The 19,937-nt window shown below is 51.3% G+C and overlaps 1 protein-coding gene across 2 annotated transcripts in view; it reads left to right on the forward strand.

Moving 5' to 3' along the window:
• The window catches only part of GCN1 (GCN1 activator of EIF2AK4), a 64,783-nt gene that overhangs the window by 7,933 nt on the left and 36,913 nt on the right, over nt 1–19,937 (forward strand). For both annotated transcript variants that reach the window (XM_043964856.1, XM_043964857.1), the window contains exons 3-19: nt 1,802–1,865; nt 2,997–3,128; nt 4,676–4,784; nt 6,411–6,509; nt 6,593–6,727; nt 7,127–7,195; nt 7,292–7,400; nt 8,221–8,295; nt 9,831–9,959; nt 13,904–13,954; nt 14,448–14,546; nt 14,805–14,978; nt 16,866–17,018; nt 17,739–17,831; nt 18,705–18,780; nt 18,874–19,033; nt 19,727–19,916. In XM_043964856.1, the coding sequence (XP_043820791.1) occupies nt 1,802–1,865; nt 2,997–3,128; nt 4,676–4,784; nt 6,411–6,509; nt 6,593–6,727; nt 7,127–7,195; nt 7,292–7,400; nt 8,221–8,295; nt 9,831–9,959; nt 13,904–13,954; nt 14,448–14,546; nt 14,805–14,978; nt 16,866–17,018; nt 17,739–17,831; nt 18,705–18,780; nt 18,874–19,033; nt 19,727–19,916 (1,917 nt within the window). The remainder of the gene's footprint in view (nt 1–1,801; nt 1,866–2,996; nt 3,129–4,675; nt 4,785–6,410; nt 6,510–6,592; nt 6,728–7,126; nt 7,196–7,291; nt 7,401–8,220; nt 8,296–9,830; nt 9,960–13,903; nt 13,955–14,447; nt 14,547–14,804; nt 14,979–16,865; nt 17,019–17,738; nt 17,832–18,704; nt 18,781–18,873; nt 19,034–19,726; nt 19,917–19,937) is intronic.

Raw genomic sequence — 19,937 nt, forward strand, 5'->3', positions numbered from 1 at the left:
AATACATCATTTCATACAAGTCTTTCCAGGCCTTTCTGAAATCATCCTGCTTGTCATTTCTTAGAGCACAATAATATTCTATCACCATAGGGGCAGCTAGATGGTGCAGTGGATAGAGCACTGGCCCTGGAGTCAGGAGTACCTGGGTTCAAATCCAGCCTCAGACACTTAACACTTACTAGCTGTGTGACCCTGGGCAAGTCACTTAACCCCAATTGCCTCACCCCCCAAAAAAATAAATAAATATTCTATCACCATCATATACCACAGTTTGTTTAGCCATTCCCCAATTGATGGGCATTTCTTTGATTTCTAATTCTTGGCGACCACAAAAAGATCTGATTATATATGTGTGTGTGTGTGTGTGTGTGTGTGTGTGTGTGTGTATACATTTTTTTTTTGGTGGGGCAGCGAGGGTTAAATGACTTGCCCAGGGTCACACAGCTAGTAAGTGCCAAGTGTCTGAGGTCAGATTTGAACTGAGGTCCTTCTGAATCCAGGGCCGTGCTTTATCCACTGTGCCACCTAGCTGCCCCCCTGCTATAAATAATTTTGTACAAATAGGTCTTTTCCTCTTCTTGGGGTTTGATAATTTTTTAAAAATTGAAATTGTGATGATGGTTTTGGGGCTGTTCCTTTTCAAAATAGCTCTCTCAGCAGGTTAAAAAGGCAGCTGAGAGTGTCATCAGAGAGGAGAGGTGAGGGTTTTCTACAGGGCAGTGAAATCTTCCGTGGGGTCGGTCAGCACTGTCATATGTCATCTTGGCTGCCTTGCTTCCTTGCCCTTCCTTCCTGTTGTCAACTAGTCACTAAGGCTTGTGATCCTTCCTTCCTCTAGTGGTGTTTCCGTGGTCTCTTTCTGTCCCTCGCTGCTGATCGAATTCGGCCCCTTTGCCCCTTTTCCCTGGATTCGTGTCACAGCTTCAAATGAGCGCTTTGGCCTGAGCGCCTGCTCTGTGCTAGGCCAGGCCTCTGGTCTCTCGCTGACCGAATCTCGGGACTCCCACAATTTTAGCTGCTTTCATTATGGTCTTTGTCCCAGTCAGAAAGCAAAGCAGCCTGAATTTCTAAGTTATCCCCTAACTGTTCTGTCCCAGCTCTAGTCCATCTGGTCTATGGCCAGCAGGTCAGTTTAATTCAGTCCAGCAGGGTGTTGTGCTCAGTGCTGGCCTGCAAAGATGGAAGGGAAAGGACTGAATACTTTGACTGTGTTGCTCCCTGACTCAGAACCTTCACTGGCTCCCCATTGTTTTCAAGAGAAAACCCGAGCTCTGACACGTGGCCTTCTGTAAGCCAGCCCCAGTCTCCTTGGCCAGCCTTGCCTCCCATGGCTTTTCAGTTTGAGCCCCTCCTCATGGTCCTCTGAACCCTTGTTGTGTATTCTCACCGGTGCCCCTTGGCTCTGGTGGTTTATGCTGTCTGGGATTCCTTCTTTCTCAGTGGAAGTTTCTAAGTTCTGTCCTTCTCAAGCCCACCTCCTCTGAAATCCTCCCTGATTGCCCCTGTCGGAAGTGCTATCACTCTTCTTTGAAGGCCTGTATTCACCTCTCTGCCACTCATTCAACCAGCAGACTCTACAGATGGCCTACTGTGTGCCAGGCTCTGCCTACTGTGTGCCAGGCTTGGCCTTCTGCTTTTAGTTAAAAAGGAGCTACCTGGAAATCATGAGATTCCAGCCCCATGGGTGAGGGTCATGTGTCATTAGGTGTTAACCCCTGGTGCTAGCCTGGCACATTGCCCGGTGTGGACTCTCACTTCGTGTTTGTTGATGGATGAGTTCTTGGGAATGTTTTGATTTCAGACCTGCCTGAGGGAGCGGTAAAAGGCCTCTGCAAGCTCTTCTGCCTGACTCTGCATCGGTACAGGTGAGTCCCTAGGGTGGGGAGGGCAGAGGGGTGAGGACGGCACAGCCTGAGGGAGCGCCTCTGACAGTGAGAGGCCTGTCCGAGGTCCTGAGATCTGGTTCCAGGCCCAGGATCGCTGGTATTGGTCAGTTGGCCTGTGAACCTTGGCTTGCTCCTTGGTGGACATCGATGAGGAGTATTTTGATGGCCTCATTTCAGAAGCATTGGCTTCCTTTACAGCCCTCTGTGTTCTGTTTTATGCATTTAAGAACACTATTCTGAGGAGTCTGGAGGCTTTACCAGATTGAGAAAGGGGCTCATAGTAAAAAAAAGGCTGAGGAGCCCTGCACTGGATGTCCTCTCAGGCCCCTGACATTCTGACATTCTGTCATCTTCTGTGGCCGGAATTTTTGGGCTCAGTGAAAGTATTTAGGGGACTCCGACATGTGACTTTAGTCTCATTACCTGGTTTGCTGGGTTTTGTTTATTGCTTCCCGTTCTGGGCAATGGGGGCCCAGTGCCCAGTCTTTCCTCGGTAAGTCCTTTGGCTAGAGCACCGTAGCGCTTGCTCTGTGGGAGACCTGCTCGCACCTCTTTAGATGGCCTGATGGCCTCGCTTGTCGGCCTGGACGCAGCCGCTTGCTCTGTCAGGAGCGACGTAGCGGAGAGCAGTGCGGAGGCCTGTCTTTGGGGGCTCCGGCCCACATTACTCATCAGAGTCCTGTTTGTCTCTGGGTGTCGGGGCTTCTTGAGGCAGCTCAGTGCTCTGGGTCTTTGCCCCTTGGTCCTGTGGTTGTTCTCCCTTTGGAGTCGGTTTTCTCAGAAGTTACCTTGACAGTGCTCACGCTTCCTCATCCCTGTGAGACGTGTCACCAGCTCTCTCTCTGGGGCAGCAGAGAAAGGAGGGCCTGAACTGCCCTCCCCGCTCCATTTGTTTAAAAGGTCTTAGGGCAGCTTGGAAGGGGTCTGGCCTGCTGACAGCCTCCCACGGGCTTTGTCTCGGTGGTCGAGGCAGAGCGTCTGACTCCCAAGTGAGAGACGGGCCATCTGGGCCACTGAGCAGGAGGCTGCAGCCTGGCAAGGGAGGGTCGGATGGGCCGGCCCAGCGTGTCTCATCCCAGCATCGCGCTTGCTTTCCACGCTTCCCCGTAGAGATGCAGCATCTCGCCGAGCCCTGCAGTCTGCAATCCAGCAGCTGGCGGAAGCCCAGCCCGAAGCCACCGCCAAGAACCTGCTGCAGTCTTTGCAATCTTCAGGCATCGGTGGCAAAGCCGGCGTGCCCAGGTAAGAACCGAAGGCTGTGAGGGCAAGGCCTGCTCTGCATGGCCAGGGACGTCGAGGCGTGCTGTGGGTCTTCTCGTGGGGCCTTAACCCCTTGTAGGTGGGCTTGACCTGGATCTGAGCCTTGGGTGCCTAAGGAGTCTGGGAAGTGGGATCTGGGAAATTCTCGGGCTGACCTTTAGAAATGTGTATGTACATATGTTCATGCATACGACCCATTCCACAAGGAAGCCATGCGTGTAGTCATTTAGAACTATTGGTAATGGATTTTTAGTGATTTAATTTTCCTTTATGGTGTTTTTTTTGGGTTTGCTTTTATTCTTGTTTATGCATTGGAAGGCTGACACAAAAATCCACAAGTATTTATATGTACCTATAGGTATATGCAGATACATATGTAGAGAAACCATAGGTGCATGTACTTATGTTATATACACAGGACATACATGTGCACACACAAATGCACATATATATATATATACATGTGTGTGTCTAGAAATGCATACGTGTACACACATATTTTTGTAAGCTGTGTCAGCCTTCAGTATAAGACCAAAAATGAATAAAAATGCAAACAGACAACCAAGAAGAAAAACTAAGCCAGTCAATCAGTTATATATGGTTGCAAATGCTCTTTCCTAGCTGCCTTGGGGTAGGGACCACTGAGTTGAGAGCTTCCTAGCCAAGGGGAGTCTGGGGAGGCTCTGGGAGCAGCCGGGTAGTAGAGTGGGTGGGGTGGAGTGCTGGGCTGGAGTGGCCTGGGGTGAAGCACCCGGGGGATTGTGGGGAAGCACCAGAAAGAGGCAGCTAAAAGCAAGCCCATCTAGAATGCAGTGAGGGGGACACAAAGACCCGCTTATGCTCAGCGTTCATCGTGTTGCGGTTTAATGCTGCTGCCTTTATTCAGGAGGTTCTGTTCCCTAGGCAGCTTGGGAGCACAATGGAGTTAGGGAGACCTGAGTTCTAATCCCAACTGATAGTAGCGTAGGGCCCTCAGCAAGTTCCTGCTTCCTCTCTCGGCCTCAGTTTCCCTGCCTGTAAAATGATGTTAATAATATCCGTATAGGACAGAGTTGTAGTGAGGACCAGATGAAAGACCATCTGGAAAAGCGCTCTGTAAATAAGTGCTCTTACAAATGAGAGCTGTTGTTGTTAATTATTTGTTCTGCTTTCACTCCGTTATTTCATCCGAGTCTTTTCCCGTTTCTTTGAATTCATGATTTGTTGTTGGGTAGTAACATTCCAGGATACCGCTATGTCATCGTTTGTTCCCGAGGTGGGTTTGATCATGCTGTGGCGGGGCTGGATGCGGGGCCGTTCGGCTTCCCCTCAAAAGTCATCCACAGGGAAGGCCGCCCCTCTTATGACTGCCTGCCAGCATTCTCAGACGCTGGTTGAGTTACTAGAGATAGAGCTCGCTTTCCTGGTCCGTTGTAGGTAATTTACAGGGAATTCCTGTTAGGTCTGTGTCCTGGCGTTGGCAGTAGGTGGGATCCTGTGGCCGGCTGCTGCTTCTCTGTCCTCATCATCTCTCTTCTGTCTTGTCCCAGCAAGAGCAGTGGGTCTGCAGCTTTGCTGGCTCTGTCCTGGACCTGCCTGCTTGTTCGTGTCGTCTTTCCTACTCGGGCCAAGAGACAAGGAGAGACCTGGAGGAAGCTGGTGCGTAGCTCTGGGCCCTCAGAGGGGAGAGGAGGGAGTGGCTTGTGGACCAGGGCCTCTGGGCGGGTGGGGCCTCCTCCTCATCCTGGGTTAGCATCCTGGGGTGAGCAGTGGAGAGAGCCCCTCACGGCAGCTGGGGCTTAGGTGCTGGCCTCAATCAGGTTGGATCTGCTGTGAACTTGTCCGTGGGGCTTCTGGGCCTCTCCCCGAAGGTACAGACGTGTAAGGAAGCCCACTCTGCCGGTGCACATTTGCCGTCACTTCTGCAGCTTGGTTGTAGCGGGTTGTCTGGGCCCCCAAGGGGTTTGGTGCCTGAGCCGGGGTCACATGGTGGTGATTAGCTCCACTTTACCATGTACACACATGTGTGTACCTGCAGGTCTAGACGCACCCACACAGACATGTAGAGGTGTGGGTGCGTTTGCTTGGACATTGTTGTTTGCATGTTATCTGCTTCACTAGACTATGAGCCCCAGTAGGGCAGGGACTTTTTTTCCCCTCCCGTTCTTTGTGTTCCCAGCATTTAGCACAGTGCCTGGCACATAGTAGGTACTTTACAAATGCTTGTTGTCTTGACTCGATGGTTTAAATGTAGAGACCTGTCAGGGCACTTTTTTTTTTTTGGGTGGGGCAATGAGGGTTAAGTGACTTGCCCAGGGTCACACAGCTAGTAAGTGTCAAGTGTCTGAGGCTGGATTTGAATTCAGGTCTTCCTGAATCCGGGGCCAGTGCTCTATCCACTGTGCCACCTAGCTGCTCCCCAGGGCATTGCTGCTTACAAATCACTTTGAGGTGGTCTGAAAGGGAGGCCACCGACAGGATGGCCACATCAGAGCCGTCTACACAGGAACCTCACTTACAACATGCTTTCATTATAAAATGGACAGTAGGGTCCATTGTGGCGTAATGGCTGGAGCCAGGAGATCTGGGTTCAAATCCTGCCTCTGATACTTCCAAACTTTCTGGGCAAGGCACCTAAACCTCTGAGACTCAGCGTCTTCTTCCTCCTCACAGAGTTCTTGGGGCTTTGTAGACCTCAAAGCACCCTAGAGGCAGGAGGAGTCTGTTGGGGTCACCTTGGGAAGGTGCTGTGATAGCGTGGAAAGCCCTGGCATCAGAAGCCTGGCATTTGTCACATAAGCGCTGTGGGACCTCAGGCCCGTGGCGGTGCCTCCCCAGCCTCCAGCTTTGTCGTGTGTGCAAAGGGAACAGTGGTGACCCTTCCTTTAGTGTCCCCTGTAAGTGGCAGCCATGGCAGCTGTGGCCGCCGTGGCCGTGGGTCTCCTTGTAGCCCAGCCTGGTGCTACCTTCATTCCCTGTACTGTGGCTGTGTGACAAGCAGACTCAGAGTTGGGGGCCCCCAAGGGTGCCTGCTCCTGGTGCTGTAGACCAGAGAGGGCCTCCCAGAGGAAGATGTGGGAGGAGATGGCCCTGAGAGGGGTTTAAAGGCTTTCAGACAGAACAGCCCAGCTCAGGGGGCAGGCTGGGAGGGAGCAGCATGTATGGACGGGTCCAGGTACAGATGGGATGGGCCAGAGCAGGGCCGTACCCCTGCCTGTTGCTTCACCGAGGGAGGCACAGGGTTTCTTCCTCCTGTCCTGACCCGGGCTCTGGTTGGTCTCACAGGTGGAGGTTCAGTGCCTGCTTCTGTTGGAAGTCCTGGGCGGCTCTCATAAGCACGCGGTGGACGGCGCTGTGAAGAAGCTGAACACACTGTGGAAGGAGGTGATGGAGGGTGCTGATGGGGGCGGACCTCGGCACCAGCTCCGCTGTCCGCTTCTCTGAACCCCCGGTAATTCTTCCTTCAGAACTCGGGCCTGGTGGACCAGTACCTGTCTGTCATTCTCAGCCTCGAGCCGAGCCAGAACTACGCCGGCATGCTTGGGCTCTTGGTGCAGTTCTGCACCAGCCAGAAGGAGATGGACGTGGTCAACAGACACAAGGTGAGTCAGAGGCCCTGGGGGAGAGTGGGAGAGGCCCTAGGCCTGCTCCGTGGCGCCCCCCTCAGGGCCCAGCTGGTGCTGCAGCAGAGGTTGGTCTGATGTGGACTTTCTCTCCCTTGTCTGTGAGCTGCAGCCTTGTCTGATGATGTGGGCTCTAGTGGGGGCTGGTTGGGTGGGGCGAATGTTCCAGTGCTCACCATGGCCTGGAGGGGACCCCGAGTGTGTGGGCAGAGGCCGGGCCTGGCTGAGTTCAAAGCTTGGCCAGGGGGATGGGCTTTTGGCCCCAGTCTCTCTGGCACCTGCCACTTCCTAGTGAGGCTCCTTCTGCACGGGGGTGGGGGTGGGGGGGACCAGTGACAGGAGGAGGGGCCTCTAACCAGCAGGCTGTTGGCCCTCCAGAGCGCCCTGCTGGATTTCTACATGAAGAACATCCTGATGAGCAAAGTCAAACCTCCGAGGCACCTGCTGGTGAGTGAGGGAGAGCCCCGGCTGCCCTGTGCCTCTCAGGCCCCCCTGAGTCAGGAGGCTGTGGGGGCCTGCTGTCTGACCGTGTTTTCTCTGTAGGACAACTGCACCCCAATTCTCCGCTACATCTCCCACTCTGAATTCAAGGACCTGGTACTGCCCTCCCTGCAGAAGTCCTTGCTTCGGAGCCCAGAGAATGTCATTGAAAGTGAGTCGTAGACAGCTCAGGTGGGTGGGTGATAGCGAAGGGCGCCAGGCCACAGGAAGAGCCAATCCCTGCCGCGTCAGTCACGAGGGTCAAGTGACCGAATGGTTCTGCTGATTCATTGGTCTCACTGGGACCCGGCTAGAGGCGGGGCCCTGAATTCACGGAGTGGAAAGGGCTGCAGAGGAGGAGGAGGAGAGTGGGGTAATGAGGGCTCCCCAGCTTTGCTTCTCCCTGCTGGGTACTTGGGGCACACTTAGGACTAGGTGGTAGTGGCTTCAGCAGAACCTTGGGATGGTGACTGGGCCGGGTCTGTGGCAATGACTGATTTCAGGCAGGGGCACAGGGCAGTCCCATGAGTCTTGTTTTTCCAACCTTAATAGTATTTGATTTTTCTCCCAGTTACATATAAAGATAGCTTTTATAAGATTTTGAGTTCCAAATTTTTCTCCCTCCCTCCTTCCCCTCCCCCCTCCCCAAGACAGAAAACCGTCTGATAGAGGTTATATTTGTACAATCACCTTAAACACGTTTCTGCATTAGTCATGTTGTGAAAGAAGAATCAGAACACAAGCAGCTCCATGATTCTTGCTTGGCATGAGCAGAGAGGCCAAACAAATAGACTCTTTGTTTTTGCAAGGCAATGAGGGTTAAGTGACTTGCCCAGGGTCACATGGCTAGTTAAGTGTCAAGTGTCTGAGGCTGGATTTGAACTCGGGTCCTCCTGAATCCAAGGCCAGTGCTTCCCTGGGAATCATCTTTGAGTTAAACTGATGCATTCATTAAATACACTTAAATCTCAATGTCTTCCCCCTGCCTTTAGCTGTCTCCTGTTTGTTGGCGTCAGTGACCCTTGACCTCAGCCAGTATGCCTTGGACATCGTGAAAGGCCTCGCTAGTAAGTGTGGTGACCCCTGCCCTGTCTTCATAGGAAGGCACCTGGAACATGTGCCTGCTGCTGCAGATGGGGCAAGGCTGAGGTCAGCGATAAGGCTGCGTGCCCCCTTGGCCCTGTGGGAGGGCCGGGAGGCCATCCCCGCTGAGATCTGCTGCTGCAGCAAGCTGGGCTCCTGGCAGTTTGGCTCTCACCTGTTTTCTCAGTTGTAAGATGAGGAGTCTAGACTCGATAAGCCCCAGGCCTCCTTCCGCTCAGGACTCAGTCACAGACATAACCCGATCTAAAGCAGTCGAGCGGGTTTCCCACTTAATCATGTTTCTTGTGTGAGAAAGAACTTGTTATTAAATAGCTCAGTGCACCACTTGGAAGAATTCCTGCAGATTTGGAGAACTACAGATGCCCAAGTACAATTAGGCGCCTTTCTCATGAACCTTCACAGTTGTCGGTCCCTGTTTATTCTCATTCGGTCTTGAGTCGCTCTCCTCTGCCTTGAATCTGCTCAGTTAGAAGTGAATTGTCCCTCTCTACCATTCTGGTAAGGTGAGGAGGAGCAGCTTTGTCCCAAGTGCTTAAGGGCAGCCAGCATCTTACTTTTGGTTTTCTTTGTAGCAGGAGAGACATTTAACTACTTGTTGATCGCTGATGGGGGAAAGAAAGGCGCTCTTTGCCCTGCTCCTTTTTTTTTTTTTGGCGAGGCAATGGGGGTTAAGTGACTTGCCCAGGGTCACACAGCTAGTAAGTGTTAAGTGTCTGAGGCCAGATTTGAACTCAGGTCCTCCTGATTCCAGGGCCGGTGCTCTATCCACTGCGCCACCTAGCTGCCCCCAATGCCCTGCTCCTCTTTCCTCTTGCTTCATGGTCCAGCAGAAGACTAGAGGACCACAACTTTGGTTAGGGACTTGAGAGCTCCTTTATTTTAAAGAAAAGGAAACTGAGGCACAGAGAAGGTACCCAGGGTCACCTAAGCAATGAGTAGGGGAGCTAGACTTTAAGCCCAGGTCTGGTGCTCTTCAGTCATGCAGCAGGATGCTTCTGGGCTGGGCAGTGTCTGAGTCCTAGCTGGCCTGGTCAGTTAGAGAGCTTTTCCAGGCCCCCCCCCCCCCAACCCCCTCCTTTGTGTCCTTACTCGATCTCCAAATAATTGGTCTCCTTACTGCCTGCAGCAGACGCCTTCTGGTTTTTGTAGTCTGACTTTGGAGATGGTGTGCTGTGCTTTAAGTGGCCTGGGTCCTTTTCCTAAACTTAGAATGAGGCTTTTGAGCAGGTGGGAAGGCCTTGTCTTTAAAAGGAAGGGCTTGGGTCGGATAATGTCCAGAGTCCTGTCCAGCTCCCAGTCTGTGACCCTGTGAAGGGGAGGGTCGACGTTCGGGCACCTGATAACTGTCACTATGGTAGCACTTTTGTAAAGCAGTTTACGGAGATTATATTTCGGACCCTGAGATGGAGACGGCTTTAGATTGCTTTATCTTTGACTGAGGAGACGATCTTGCCCTTCAGCGGAGTCTTACATTTGTCTTTGGGCGTCTTCCTTCTAGGTCAGCTGAAATCTAACTCTCCCCAGCTGATGGATGAGGCCGTGGTGGCACTGAGGAATCTCGCCCGTCAGTGCAGTGATCCGTCGGCTATGGAGTCCCTGACAAAACACCTCTTTGCCATCCTTGGGGGTGAGTAACCCTTCTGGGCACTGTCAGAAAGTGGGTCGTTCTCAAGTCGTAGTTCAGGAAATTCCCAGATGGTAGCCATTGATGGAATAGTCAGTCATTTCAGTTGTGTCTGGCTCTCTGTGACCCCATTTGGGGTTTTCTTGGCAGAGATCCTGGAGTGGTTTGTCATTCCCTTCTCCAGCTCATTTGACAGATAAGGACACTGAGGCCGACAGGGTGAAGTGACCTGACCAGGGTCACAAAGTTACTAAGTTGTCTGAACTCCAGAAGATGAGCCTTCCTGACTCCAGGCCCAGTGCTCGGTCCACTGTGCCACCTAGCTGCCCAGGCTACCATTTACGCCCACCCTATAATTGCGGAAAGCCTCTGTGGTGGTTCTGGGTGACTTTTCTTTAAAAACACCTTTTCATTGCTGTCTTTTGTTTTTGACATCACTGTCCTTTCCTCCAGTATGCCTCCCCTTCTGCTTCCCCCTCTCAGGGAATCATATCATTAGCAAATAGTATTTTTTTAAAGATAAAAAGAAAAATAAGAGGAAAAAAATCAGCACAACTGATCAATATATTGAAAAGGTCTGAAAATGGGTGCACTGTGCAAGACTTGTGGGCGTGTCTTTCTCATCTCTCCTCTTTTGAGCTTCTTTCATCCTTTATGAATCATAACATTAGCTCTTGATGGTTTAGCATGTGGTTCTATCCATTTCCATTGTTGTCGTTTATAATACTGAGTGTATCGTTTTCTTGGTGCTTCCTTCCCCCTGCATCAGCCCCTGTAGATCTTTTCGTGCTTCTCTGTATTGGTATCATTCATCATTTCTTGCAGCACAGTCATATTCTATCATATTCATGTACTACAGTTTGTCTTGCCATTCCCCATACTTTTTTTCCAGTTCTCTGTTCTCACAAAAAGTGCTGCTATAAATATTCTTGTGTGCGTGGGGGGGGACTTTGATTATTAATGGCCTCCTGTGGGCACAAACCAGGTAACGAAATCCATGGGTCAAAGGATATGGACATTTGAATCACTTTACACGATTCCAAATGTTTTTTTTGGTACCAATTCATAGCTCCACAAACGGTGTATCAATGTGCCCGTCTTTCCACAATCCCAACAACACTGACTGTTGCTATCTTTTGTCATCTTTGCCAAATTTCATGATGTGAGGTGGAACCTCGGACTTGCCTGGATTTGCATTTTTCTTACTATTATAATTTGGAGATTTCCTTCTTGTGGTTGTTAATACTTTGTAGTTCTTTTGAAAACTATTTATTCATCATCTTTGACCATTCATTGGAGAATGGCTTTTAATCTTACATATATTTATTAATTATTTACATTTATTAATTATTTACATATTTTAGATACCAAACTCTTATTAGAGAAATCTCTAACAAAGATTTTTTTCCCATTTGACCACTTCCCTTCTTATCCTAGATGCATCAATGTTGTCTGTGCAGAATCTTTTCAATTTCATGTATTCAGTTATTTATTTTATCTTTTGTGATTACTACAGTCCCTAGCTTGGTTAAGAATCCATTTCCTGACACTAGTAATGTAGTGTTTGATAAACCCAAAGACTCCAGCTTCTGGGATAGGAACTCAGTATTTGACAAAAACTGCTGGGAAAACTGGAAGATAGTATGGCAGAAATTAGGCATAGACCAATATCTGACACCTTATACTAAAATAAGGTCAAAATGGATACACGATTTAGACATAAGAGGTGATACCATAGGTAAATTAGGAGAGAAAGGAATAGTCTACCTATCAGATCTTTGGAAAGGAAAACAGTTTTTGACCAAACAAGAGATAGAGTATATTATAAAATGCAAAATGGATGATTTTGATTACATTAAATTAAAAAATTTCTGTACAAACAGAAGCAATGCATCCAAAATTAGAAGGGAGGCAGAAAGCTGGGAAACAATTTTTGAGGCCAGTACTTCTGATAAAGGCCTTATCTCTAAAATATATAGGGAACTAAATCAAATTTATAAGAATCCAAGTCATTCCCCAATTGAGAAATGGTCAAAGGATATGAACAGGCAGTTTTCTGATGAAGAAACCAAAGCTATCTATTCCCATATGAAAAAATGCTCTAAATCTCTAATGATTAGAGAGATGCAAATTAAAACAACTCTGAGGTACCACCTGACACCTATCGGATTGGCTAAAATGACAAAAAAAGAAGATAATAAATGTTGGAGAAGCTGTGGGAAAATTGGAACATTAATTCATTGTTGGTGGAGCTGTGAACTGATCCAACCATTCTGGAGAGCAATTTGGAATTATGCCCAAAGGGCGATAAAGCTGTGCATACCCTTTGACCCAGCAATTCCACTTTTAGGTCTTTTTCCCAAAGAAATCATGGAAAGGGGAAAGAGACCCACATGTACAAAAATATTTATAGCTGCTCTTTACGTGGTGGCAAGGAATTGGAAGTTGGGGGGGTGCCCATCCATTGGGGAATGGCTGGACAAGTTGTGGTATTTGAATACAATGGAATACTATTGTGCTGTAAGAAATGATGAGCAGGAGGAGTTCAGAGAAACCTGGAGGGTCTTACGTGAGCTGATGATGAGTGAGATGAGCAGAACCAGAAGAACATTGTACACAGTATCATCAACATTGAGTGTTGACCTACTGTGATGGACTATATTCTTCTCACCAATGCAATGGTACAGAAGAGTTCCAGGGAACTCATGATAGAAGAGGATCTCTAAGGAAAAAAAAAAAAGAACTGTGGATGCTGATTGAACCATACTATTTCTTCTGTTTTGGGTGCTGTTGTGGTTTTTTTTCTATTTTGAGGTTTTGCATCACTGCTCTGATTTTTTCTCTTATAGCAGGATTAATGCAGAAATGGGATTAATGTTATTATGGATATATATATGTGTGTGTGTATATATATATATGTATATGTATATAGATATATAGATATAACCTATATTAGATTACCTGAGGGAGGGGAGGGAGGGAGAAAAATCTGAAATTGTAAAGCTTCTATAAACAAAAGTTGAGAACTATCTTTACATGTAACGGAAAAAATAAAATACCTTATAAAAAAAATACATTTCCCCTTCATAGCTGTGAGAGGTATGTGATCTGTCTCTCTTCTGATTTTTTTTTTTAAGTGAGGCAATTAGGGTTAAGTGACTTGCCCAGGGTCACACAGCTAGTAAGTGTTAAGTGTCTGAGGCTGGATTTGAACTCAGGTCCTCCTGAATCCAGGGCTGGTGCTCTATCCACTGCGCCACCTAGCTGCCCCTCTGATTTTTTTTATAGCATGATCTTTTTTTTTTTTGCGGGGCAATTGGGGTTAAGTGACTTGCCCAGGGTCACACAGCTAGTAAGTATCTGAGGCCAGATTTGAACTCAGGTACTCCTGACTCCAGGGCCGGTGCTCTATCCACTGCGCCATCTAGCTGCCCTTAGCATGATCTTTAATGTTAAGGTTATGTGTCCATTAAGAATCTCTTGTTGGGGGCCAGCTAGGTGGTGCAGTGAGTGGATAAAGCACCAGCCCTGGAGTCAGGAGTACCTGAGTTCAAATACAGCCTCAGACACTTTACACTTACTAGCTGTGTGACCCTGGGCAAGTCACTTAACCCCAATTGCCTCACCAAAAAAAAAAAAAAAAGAATCTCTTGTGGAATATGGTGTAAGGTATTGGTCTAACCCTAATTTCTGCCAGACTGCTTTCTAGTTATCCCATCAGTTCTTATCTTTTAGGGAGTACTTTCCTAAGTAATTGAGATTTCTGGTTTACCAAATACTGGGTTGTTGATTGCCATTGTTTCTGATTCTCTCTTGTCTAGGCTCTGTTGTGTAACCAGTACCACATGGTTTTGTTGGCTGTTGCTCTGTAATGTGGTTTGAGCTCCCAGTTTGTCCTGGGTGAATGTCTGGATAATGTTGGTCTCCTGTTGTCATCTTTTTGACAGGTTCTGAGGGGAAGCTGACCATTGTTTCTCAGAAGATGAGCGTCCTTTCAGGTACAGGGGAGCAGGAGGTCAGGCTTGGTGATGAGATTGAGCAGGAGGCATTCCTTCCTTGAACTTTGGGTTAGCCCAGAGCTCCCTGGGAAGAGGAGCAGCCCATAAGTGTTTACGTGCTAGGCCCCGGGAGAGGAGGACAAAGGCTGAAACAGTCCCTTCTCCCAAAGAACTGACATTCGGACGGGGGGACAGTAAGGACACCCTGGAGCGTGCACAGAATCAGTGAAGAGAAAGGGGGTGGCTAGGAGGTTGTGAAAGGGCGGGGAGGGGGAGGGGAGGGCAGGCAGCCTGGCTTGGTCCCTCTGGAGAAACCCAGTTCTAAAGCACAGAGTGGAATAGAATGGAGAAAGGAGGTGGGAGGGTGGGAGGACAGGCCCTGGGGGCCCAGGTGGCAGGTGGCTGCAGGCCTCCCGGGGACACCACCCTGAGCAGAGCAGTCTGGAGTCCTTGCCCCACAGCACTTACCGACTGGCATCTGCTGCTCCTCTAGGGATCGGGAGTTTCAGTCACCACGTGGTCTCTGGGCTCTCCAGCCAAGCCCTGAGCGGGACTGTGGCCGAGCTCTTCATTCCTTTCCTCCAGCAAGAAGGTGAGAGCTCATGGGCCTTGTGGCCCTGAATGGGCCAGGCCAGGGCAGAGCCTGGGAGCTCCTGGAGGCTTTTCTGGGACAGGTGGCATGAGAGTCCATGAGGAGGGCCTCCTTCCCTGCAGGTCTCATCTCTGGAGGGAGCAAATGTCCCAGCTTCCCTTCGTCCTCCCTTCTCGCTCCTTCTTGCTTAGCTCGCTATGGCCTGGTCAGTCTGGGGTGTTTGTGTTTGCACTGACTGGCCCCTCCCTCCCTTGCCAGTTCATGAAGGCACCTTGGTCCATGCCGTCTCCACCCTTGCCCTCTGGTGTACCCGCTTCACCACCGAAGTCCCCAAGAAGGTCATCGAGTGGCTGAAGAAGGCCTTCAGCCTGAAGACGTCCACCTCTGCTGTGAGACACGCTTACCTGCAGTGCATGCTTATTGCCTTCCGAGGTGAGTTGTGCTCATCCAGTGGGGTATCTGGGCCTCTGCCAACAAAGGTGGCTCCGAGGGCCCAAGGGGCCTGCCCCGGAGAGTGGGGAACTCTTTGTGCCGTGGCCCCCTTGAGAGGCCTGTTCCACCTGGAGAACTTGGGGATTGGCCACTCTAAAGGATGGGCATCCAGACCTCCTCCTTCCCAAGATTCAGAACCTGAACGTCATCGGCCGGAGCTAGGGAGGGAGGGATCACAACCGCGACCTGCTGAACGATTCCCAGAGATCTGCTCTAGCGCTTCTTGGTCTGGGGAGCCATCCTTCATTTTGCACTTGTTTTTTCCAAAAAGTCTGCTGGGATGGCCACCTGTCCTGGTGTGGGTATGCCAGCAGGGACGAAATATTGGATACAGCCTCGATCATTAGAGGCGGAGGACTGAAGAGGTTCATGTGGATAGAGGGGGTTTATTTTCTTAACTTTGAATGAACATTGAAACATCATGAAGGAAATTCTCAGAGCTCGCTTCTGTCTGTAGCCTGTGCCCCAGTGTAGGATTTCCCTTTTTGGCAGCTTGCGGCTTTTGATGATTGTTGATTAGAAAAATGCTGAGTCTGTTTGAAAATGCATTTTTCATTACTGTCTTTTCTTTTCAAATCAGTACCATTTCTGAATAGGTCACTTTCCCGCCAGACCTAGTGAGCTGTCCCTTGTCACAAAAAAAAAATAGAAAAGGAAAAAAAGGCGCGCTCAGCAGAACTAACCGGTGCCTTGATGGTGTCTGACAGTCTGCGTAACGTCTCCCCCCGTGGGCTCCCAAATCCTTGGCAGATGTCAGAGAACACTGACAGAGAACCCAATGCTTTTGTAGGAAATGTCTTGTGCATCAACTTTGTGCCCTTGGCATTCCCTCTGTAACTTGGGAGGAAGACTGTGCTAGTGGAGAATAATGGAAGGGCCTTCAGAAGGCTTAGCAGGAGAAGCTTTGGGCTTGGAGTCAGACCTCCCGGTCTTTGTCCTGCTGTGGGCAGCTCCCTGCCCCACGTTGGGTGAAGTGAGGACAATGGCATTTTAACTACCTGCCACCTCTGGGCCCTGGGAGGATGTTTGAGTCAGGATGCTAAGTGTAGACCGGGGCCCCCAGATTGTTCTGAGTCTCTTCTTGGAGGACGTTGGCAGTCCTCCCAATGGTCACTTTGTATTTTTGTTCCTGCCCATAAGCCTCTGCTCTGAGTCAGGTGCCCAGATGGCAGAGGGCGAGGCTGCGATGATGGGAAATAGGCTGCCACCTCACTTCTCTGTTAGAGCCGCGGCTCAGAGTGAGTGGGAGCCAGCTCGGTCAGTGTTTCAGTATCTACTAAGCGCCTGCTGTATACCGGGCATTGCCCTAAGAGCTGGGGATCCAAAGACCAGCACAAAGAAAGGGAGCCCCTGCCCTCAAGGAGCTCACACGGGAAAGGGGGAAACAGCAGCCAAAAGGGAGTTAAAAAGTTGACTTGGGGAGAGATGAAGGTCAGGTGTGGGCCCGGGGGTCAGTGAGGGCGGGTTTGTGCTGGGGACAAAAGGGCCGAGGCCTCCCTAGGCACTCACCGGTGGGCAGCGGAGGGAGTGAGACTTGTGCACGGATGACCAGGCTGAGGTAGAGGCCCGAGGGGGAGAAGCCGCAGCCACAGTCTCCACTTGAACTCCCCTCCCCCGCACTTCCTCCTGCGCCGCGGTTAGTCCGATAAGATGTTCTGGCTGATTGTCCGGCGCTGGTTTCCGTGTCTGACATGGACATCCAGAGGGCCTGTTCGTCTGCCTTAGCTGTGCAGAGGATCATTTGAACAGTCCCTGAGGGTTTTCAGGCCTGGCCCCTGATGCTCCCACTGGGATGGCGGCTCCTGAGGGCCTTTTCCCACCCTCCAGGCGACACTCTCCTGCAAGGAGCGGACTTCCTTCCCCTGCTGATCCAGACCGTGGAAAAGGCAGCATCACAGAGCACTCAGGTTTCCATAGTCACGGAAGGCGTTGCCGCCGCCCTGCTCATCTGTAGACTGTCTGTGATTGACACACAAACGGGTAAGGGTTCTGGAGTCACTGGGGGTGGGCTCACATCCGGGGCCCTGCTGAGGGCATCTCACCGAGTAGGAGTTGGTGTTAGCAGAGTGGAACCCCTTCCCCCTGGCCCCCGCCATCGTGTCGGGCTCAGTCTCAGTGTGGAAGAGCCCCAGAGGCAGCTCTGGCCAATAGAAACGTCTCCGGGCCTGGCCCCAAGAGCTTCAGCCGTCCTGTAAAAGCGCCTGGTGGCATTTCTCAGCTCACGGTGTAGACACCCACATCCTGAACCATCTTGATCAAACCCGGCTCCTTTGCCAGGCCAGGTGTGGATGCTTGAGGCCTGGAGAAGCTCCGGTGTGTGGGGAAGAAGGGGTCCCCCAGGGCTAGAATGCTCCCCCTTTGGCGGCAGCAATGTCGAACCTTCCCTTTTCACACCTTTTGTTCCTCCCGGTCCTCGGTGCTGCTCAGCTCTTACCTCCTCTGGTCTCCTCAGTCCTGCTCTGCTCTGCACCACAGGGCCCATTCCCACTGATTTCTGAAGGAGCCTGGGAGTTATGGAGATTGGGCGCTGGGCATAGCGAGGGGCCTGCGCTCATGGTGAGGGGCCTGCACTAGAGTTTTCCTGGATGAGCCTCAGTCACGGAGAGTGAGGCCCCAGAAACACCGGAGTGAACAGTTGGCACAGACTGCCATGGGTCAGAGGGGGCAGTGCCGTCACGTGCGGTCTCCTTTTCCTTGCAGAGGCCAAGTTGAACAGTTTCTGGCAGCTGATCGTAGATGAGAAGAAGCAGCTTTTCACCTCGGAGAAATTCCTGTTGTTGGCTTCCGAGGATGGTGAGTTTGTGAAAGCAGTGGCCTGGCGGATCCTCCTAGATCCTGACCCTCGTGCTGGCCTGGTGGGGCCTCCCCTTTTCTGTGTCCTTGACCACTGAGGGACCGTTGCTCAGAGCCAAGCTCAGAGGCCTAGGATGACCAAGAAAACTAGTTACATTGAGGTTCCCTTATCCAGACATGTAGAAGAACCCAAGTCTGGCCCCCGTGTTGAGTCCCTGCTCTCGGCTCAGCCCAACAAGCCGGTCTTTGGATTGGTACGAGGGGCTCCCAGGGCCGCAGACGCGGGACCGGAAGGGACCTCAGACAGCGTCTGGTTCCCGTTTGACGGATAAGGGAGCTTAGGCCTCAAAAGGAGGCTGGTTCTGTCTGAGGTCCCAGAGTCGTGATTTGAACCCAGGCCCCCGACTGTCCATCTTGGGCTGTCGCAGGTTGGCGTTCTTGGCCCAAGGAGGCAAGGGCAGGTGTGCAGGGAGTGTGCGCAGCTCACAAGGAGGGCAGGACCGCCGAGCCTGGGAAGTGTGTGGGAGAAGCTGGGAGATTTGTAGAGACAAGGAAAGAATGGAGCTGTTAGATCGGCTGTAATTATAGCTGATTGGTTAATTGGCGCTGTCGAGAGGGCTTCCTTGTGTTCTAACAGGGAACTGAACAGCTTTGGCTGACTGCTGGTGGACTCGGCTCCCAGCCAAAGACAAACGCTTGGTCTGTGCCGAAAAGAAAGGCCCGCACTTTAAATACTGTTATTTGGGAACAGTCGAGTTTTCTCGCACCGTTTCGGCTAATAGTTCGTCATGTGGGACGTCGTTCTCTCGAACGGCTTCCGCTGGATGGGCTGGACCCGCTTGTTGCTGACAGGTCTCTGTGCCTCTCTTGCAGCCATGTGCACGGTGCTGCAGTTGACGGAGAGGCTGCTCCTTGACCACTCTCACCGACTCCCTGGCAGCAAAATCCAGTACGTACGGCTCAGACCTCTGGCCCTCGTCTCCCGTGGGCTCGCCGAGAAGGCCCCGCGGGCCTTGCTCAGCCGCCATCCCTGTGCTTGCAGGCAGTATCACCGGGCCCTGGTGGCCGTGCTCCTGAGCCGGACCTGGCATGTGAGGAGGCAGGCCCAGCAGGCCGTGCGGAAGCTCCTGTCCTCCCTGGGAGGCTACTCGCTGGCCCACGGGCTGCTCAACGAGCTGAAGGCCGTCCTCAGCTCTCACAAGGTGAGTGGGTCTGGGCACAGGCTGCAGGACAGTAGCCTTGGGAGGCAGCTAGTATGATGTCGTCTCCGTTCTGCAGATGATGAAACTGAGGCTTAGTGGTTATGGGGCCTCAGCCGGCAGGCGTGGAGCAGAGACTTGAACTCAGGTTCTGGGGCTCCGAGGCTAGTGTTTTGTGGAGTCCAGAACAAACTGTTTTTTTCCCCTGTCACTTTAAGACTCTATTTTCTCCTTCCAAATGTTCTCTTTGAATCTTTTTCCATTAAATATCATGCCCTAATGAAATTCTCAGTCCCCTTCTCCTCCTCACTGACTGGACCCCGTACTTTTGTGCTGCACCCTGTCCTAGCAGTAAACCTCCTAAGAGTGGCTCCCCAATTTCCCAAAAGTGCCCCCGAAGGGGGGTGGTACAAGTCTTCAGACGATGAAGACGATGCCTGCTTCACCATCGGACGGTGAGGCTGTGACATGGGGAGGGGGCACTTAGCATCGGCAGCAGAGCTGGCTCCGGGCCCCTGTAGGAGCCCAGCTTCCCCAGCTCGGCTTCCTGGCCTGACCCTCCGCTCCGGGAGCTGGAAAGACACAGTCACGGGTGTGTCCTCCCCACGGCCTCCGCCCTGGGCCAAGCAGACAGCTCTAGTCTTTCCTCTGAGCCCGTCTTGTGTATGCTCCCGGTCACGCGTGCCATCTTCCCAGGTGCTGCCGGTGGAGTCTTTGGTGACTGAGTCAGGCGAGTTGTCCGAGCAGGGAAAAGCCTACGTACCACCTCGCGTCCTTCAGGAAACCCTGTGTGTGATCTCAGGGGTGCTGGGGCTTGATGCAGATACCGCAGAGACAGAGAGACTGGCCCAGGAGATGCTGATCGTCACCCATCATCCATCCATAGGTCTGTGGCTGGTGGGAGGGG

This window comes from Dromiciops gliroides, chromosome 1, assembly GCF_019393635.1.
Source record: "Dromiciops gliroides isolate mDroGli1 chromosome 1, mDroGli1.pri, whole genome shotgun sequence".
Classification (NCBI taxonomy): Eukaryota; Metazoa; Chordata; class Mammalia; order Microbiotheria; family Microbiotheriidae; genus Dromiciops; species Dromiciops gliroides.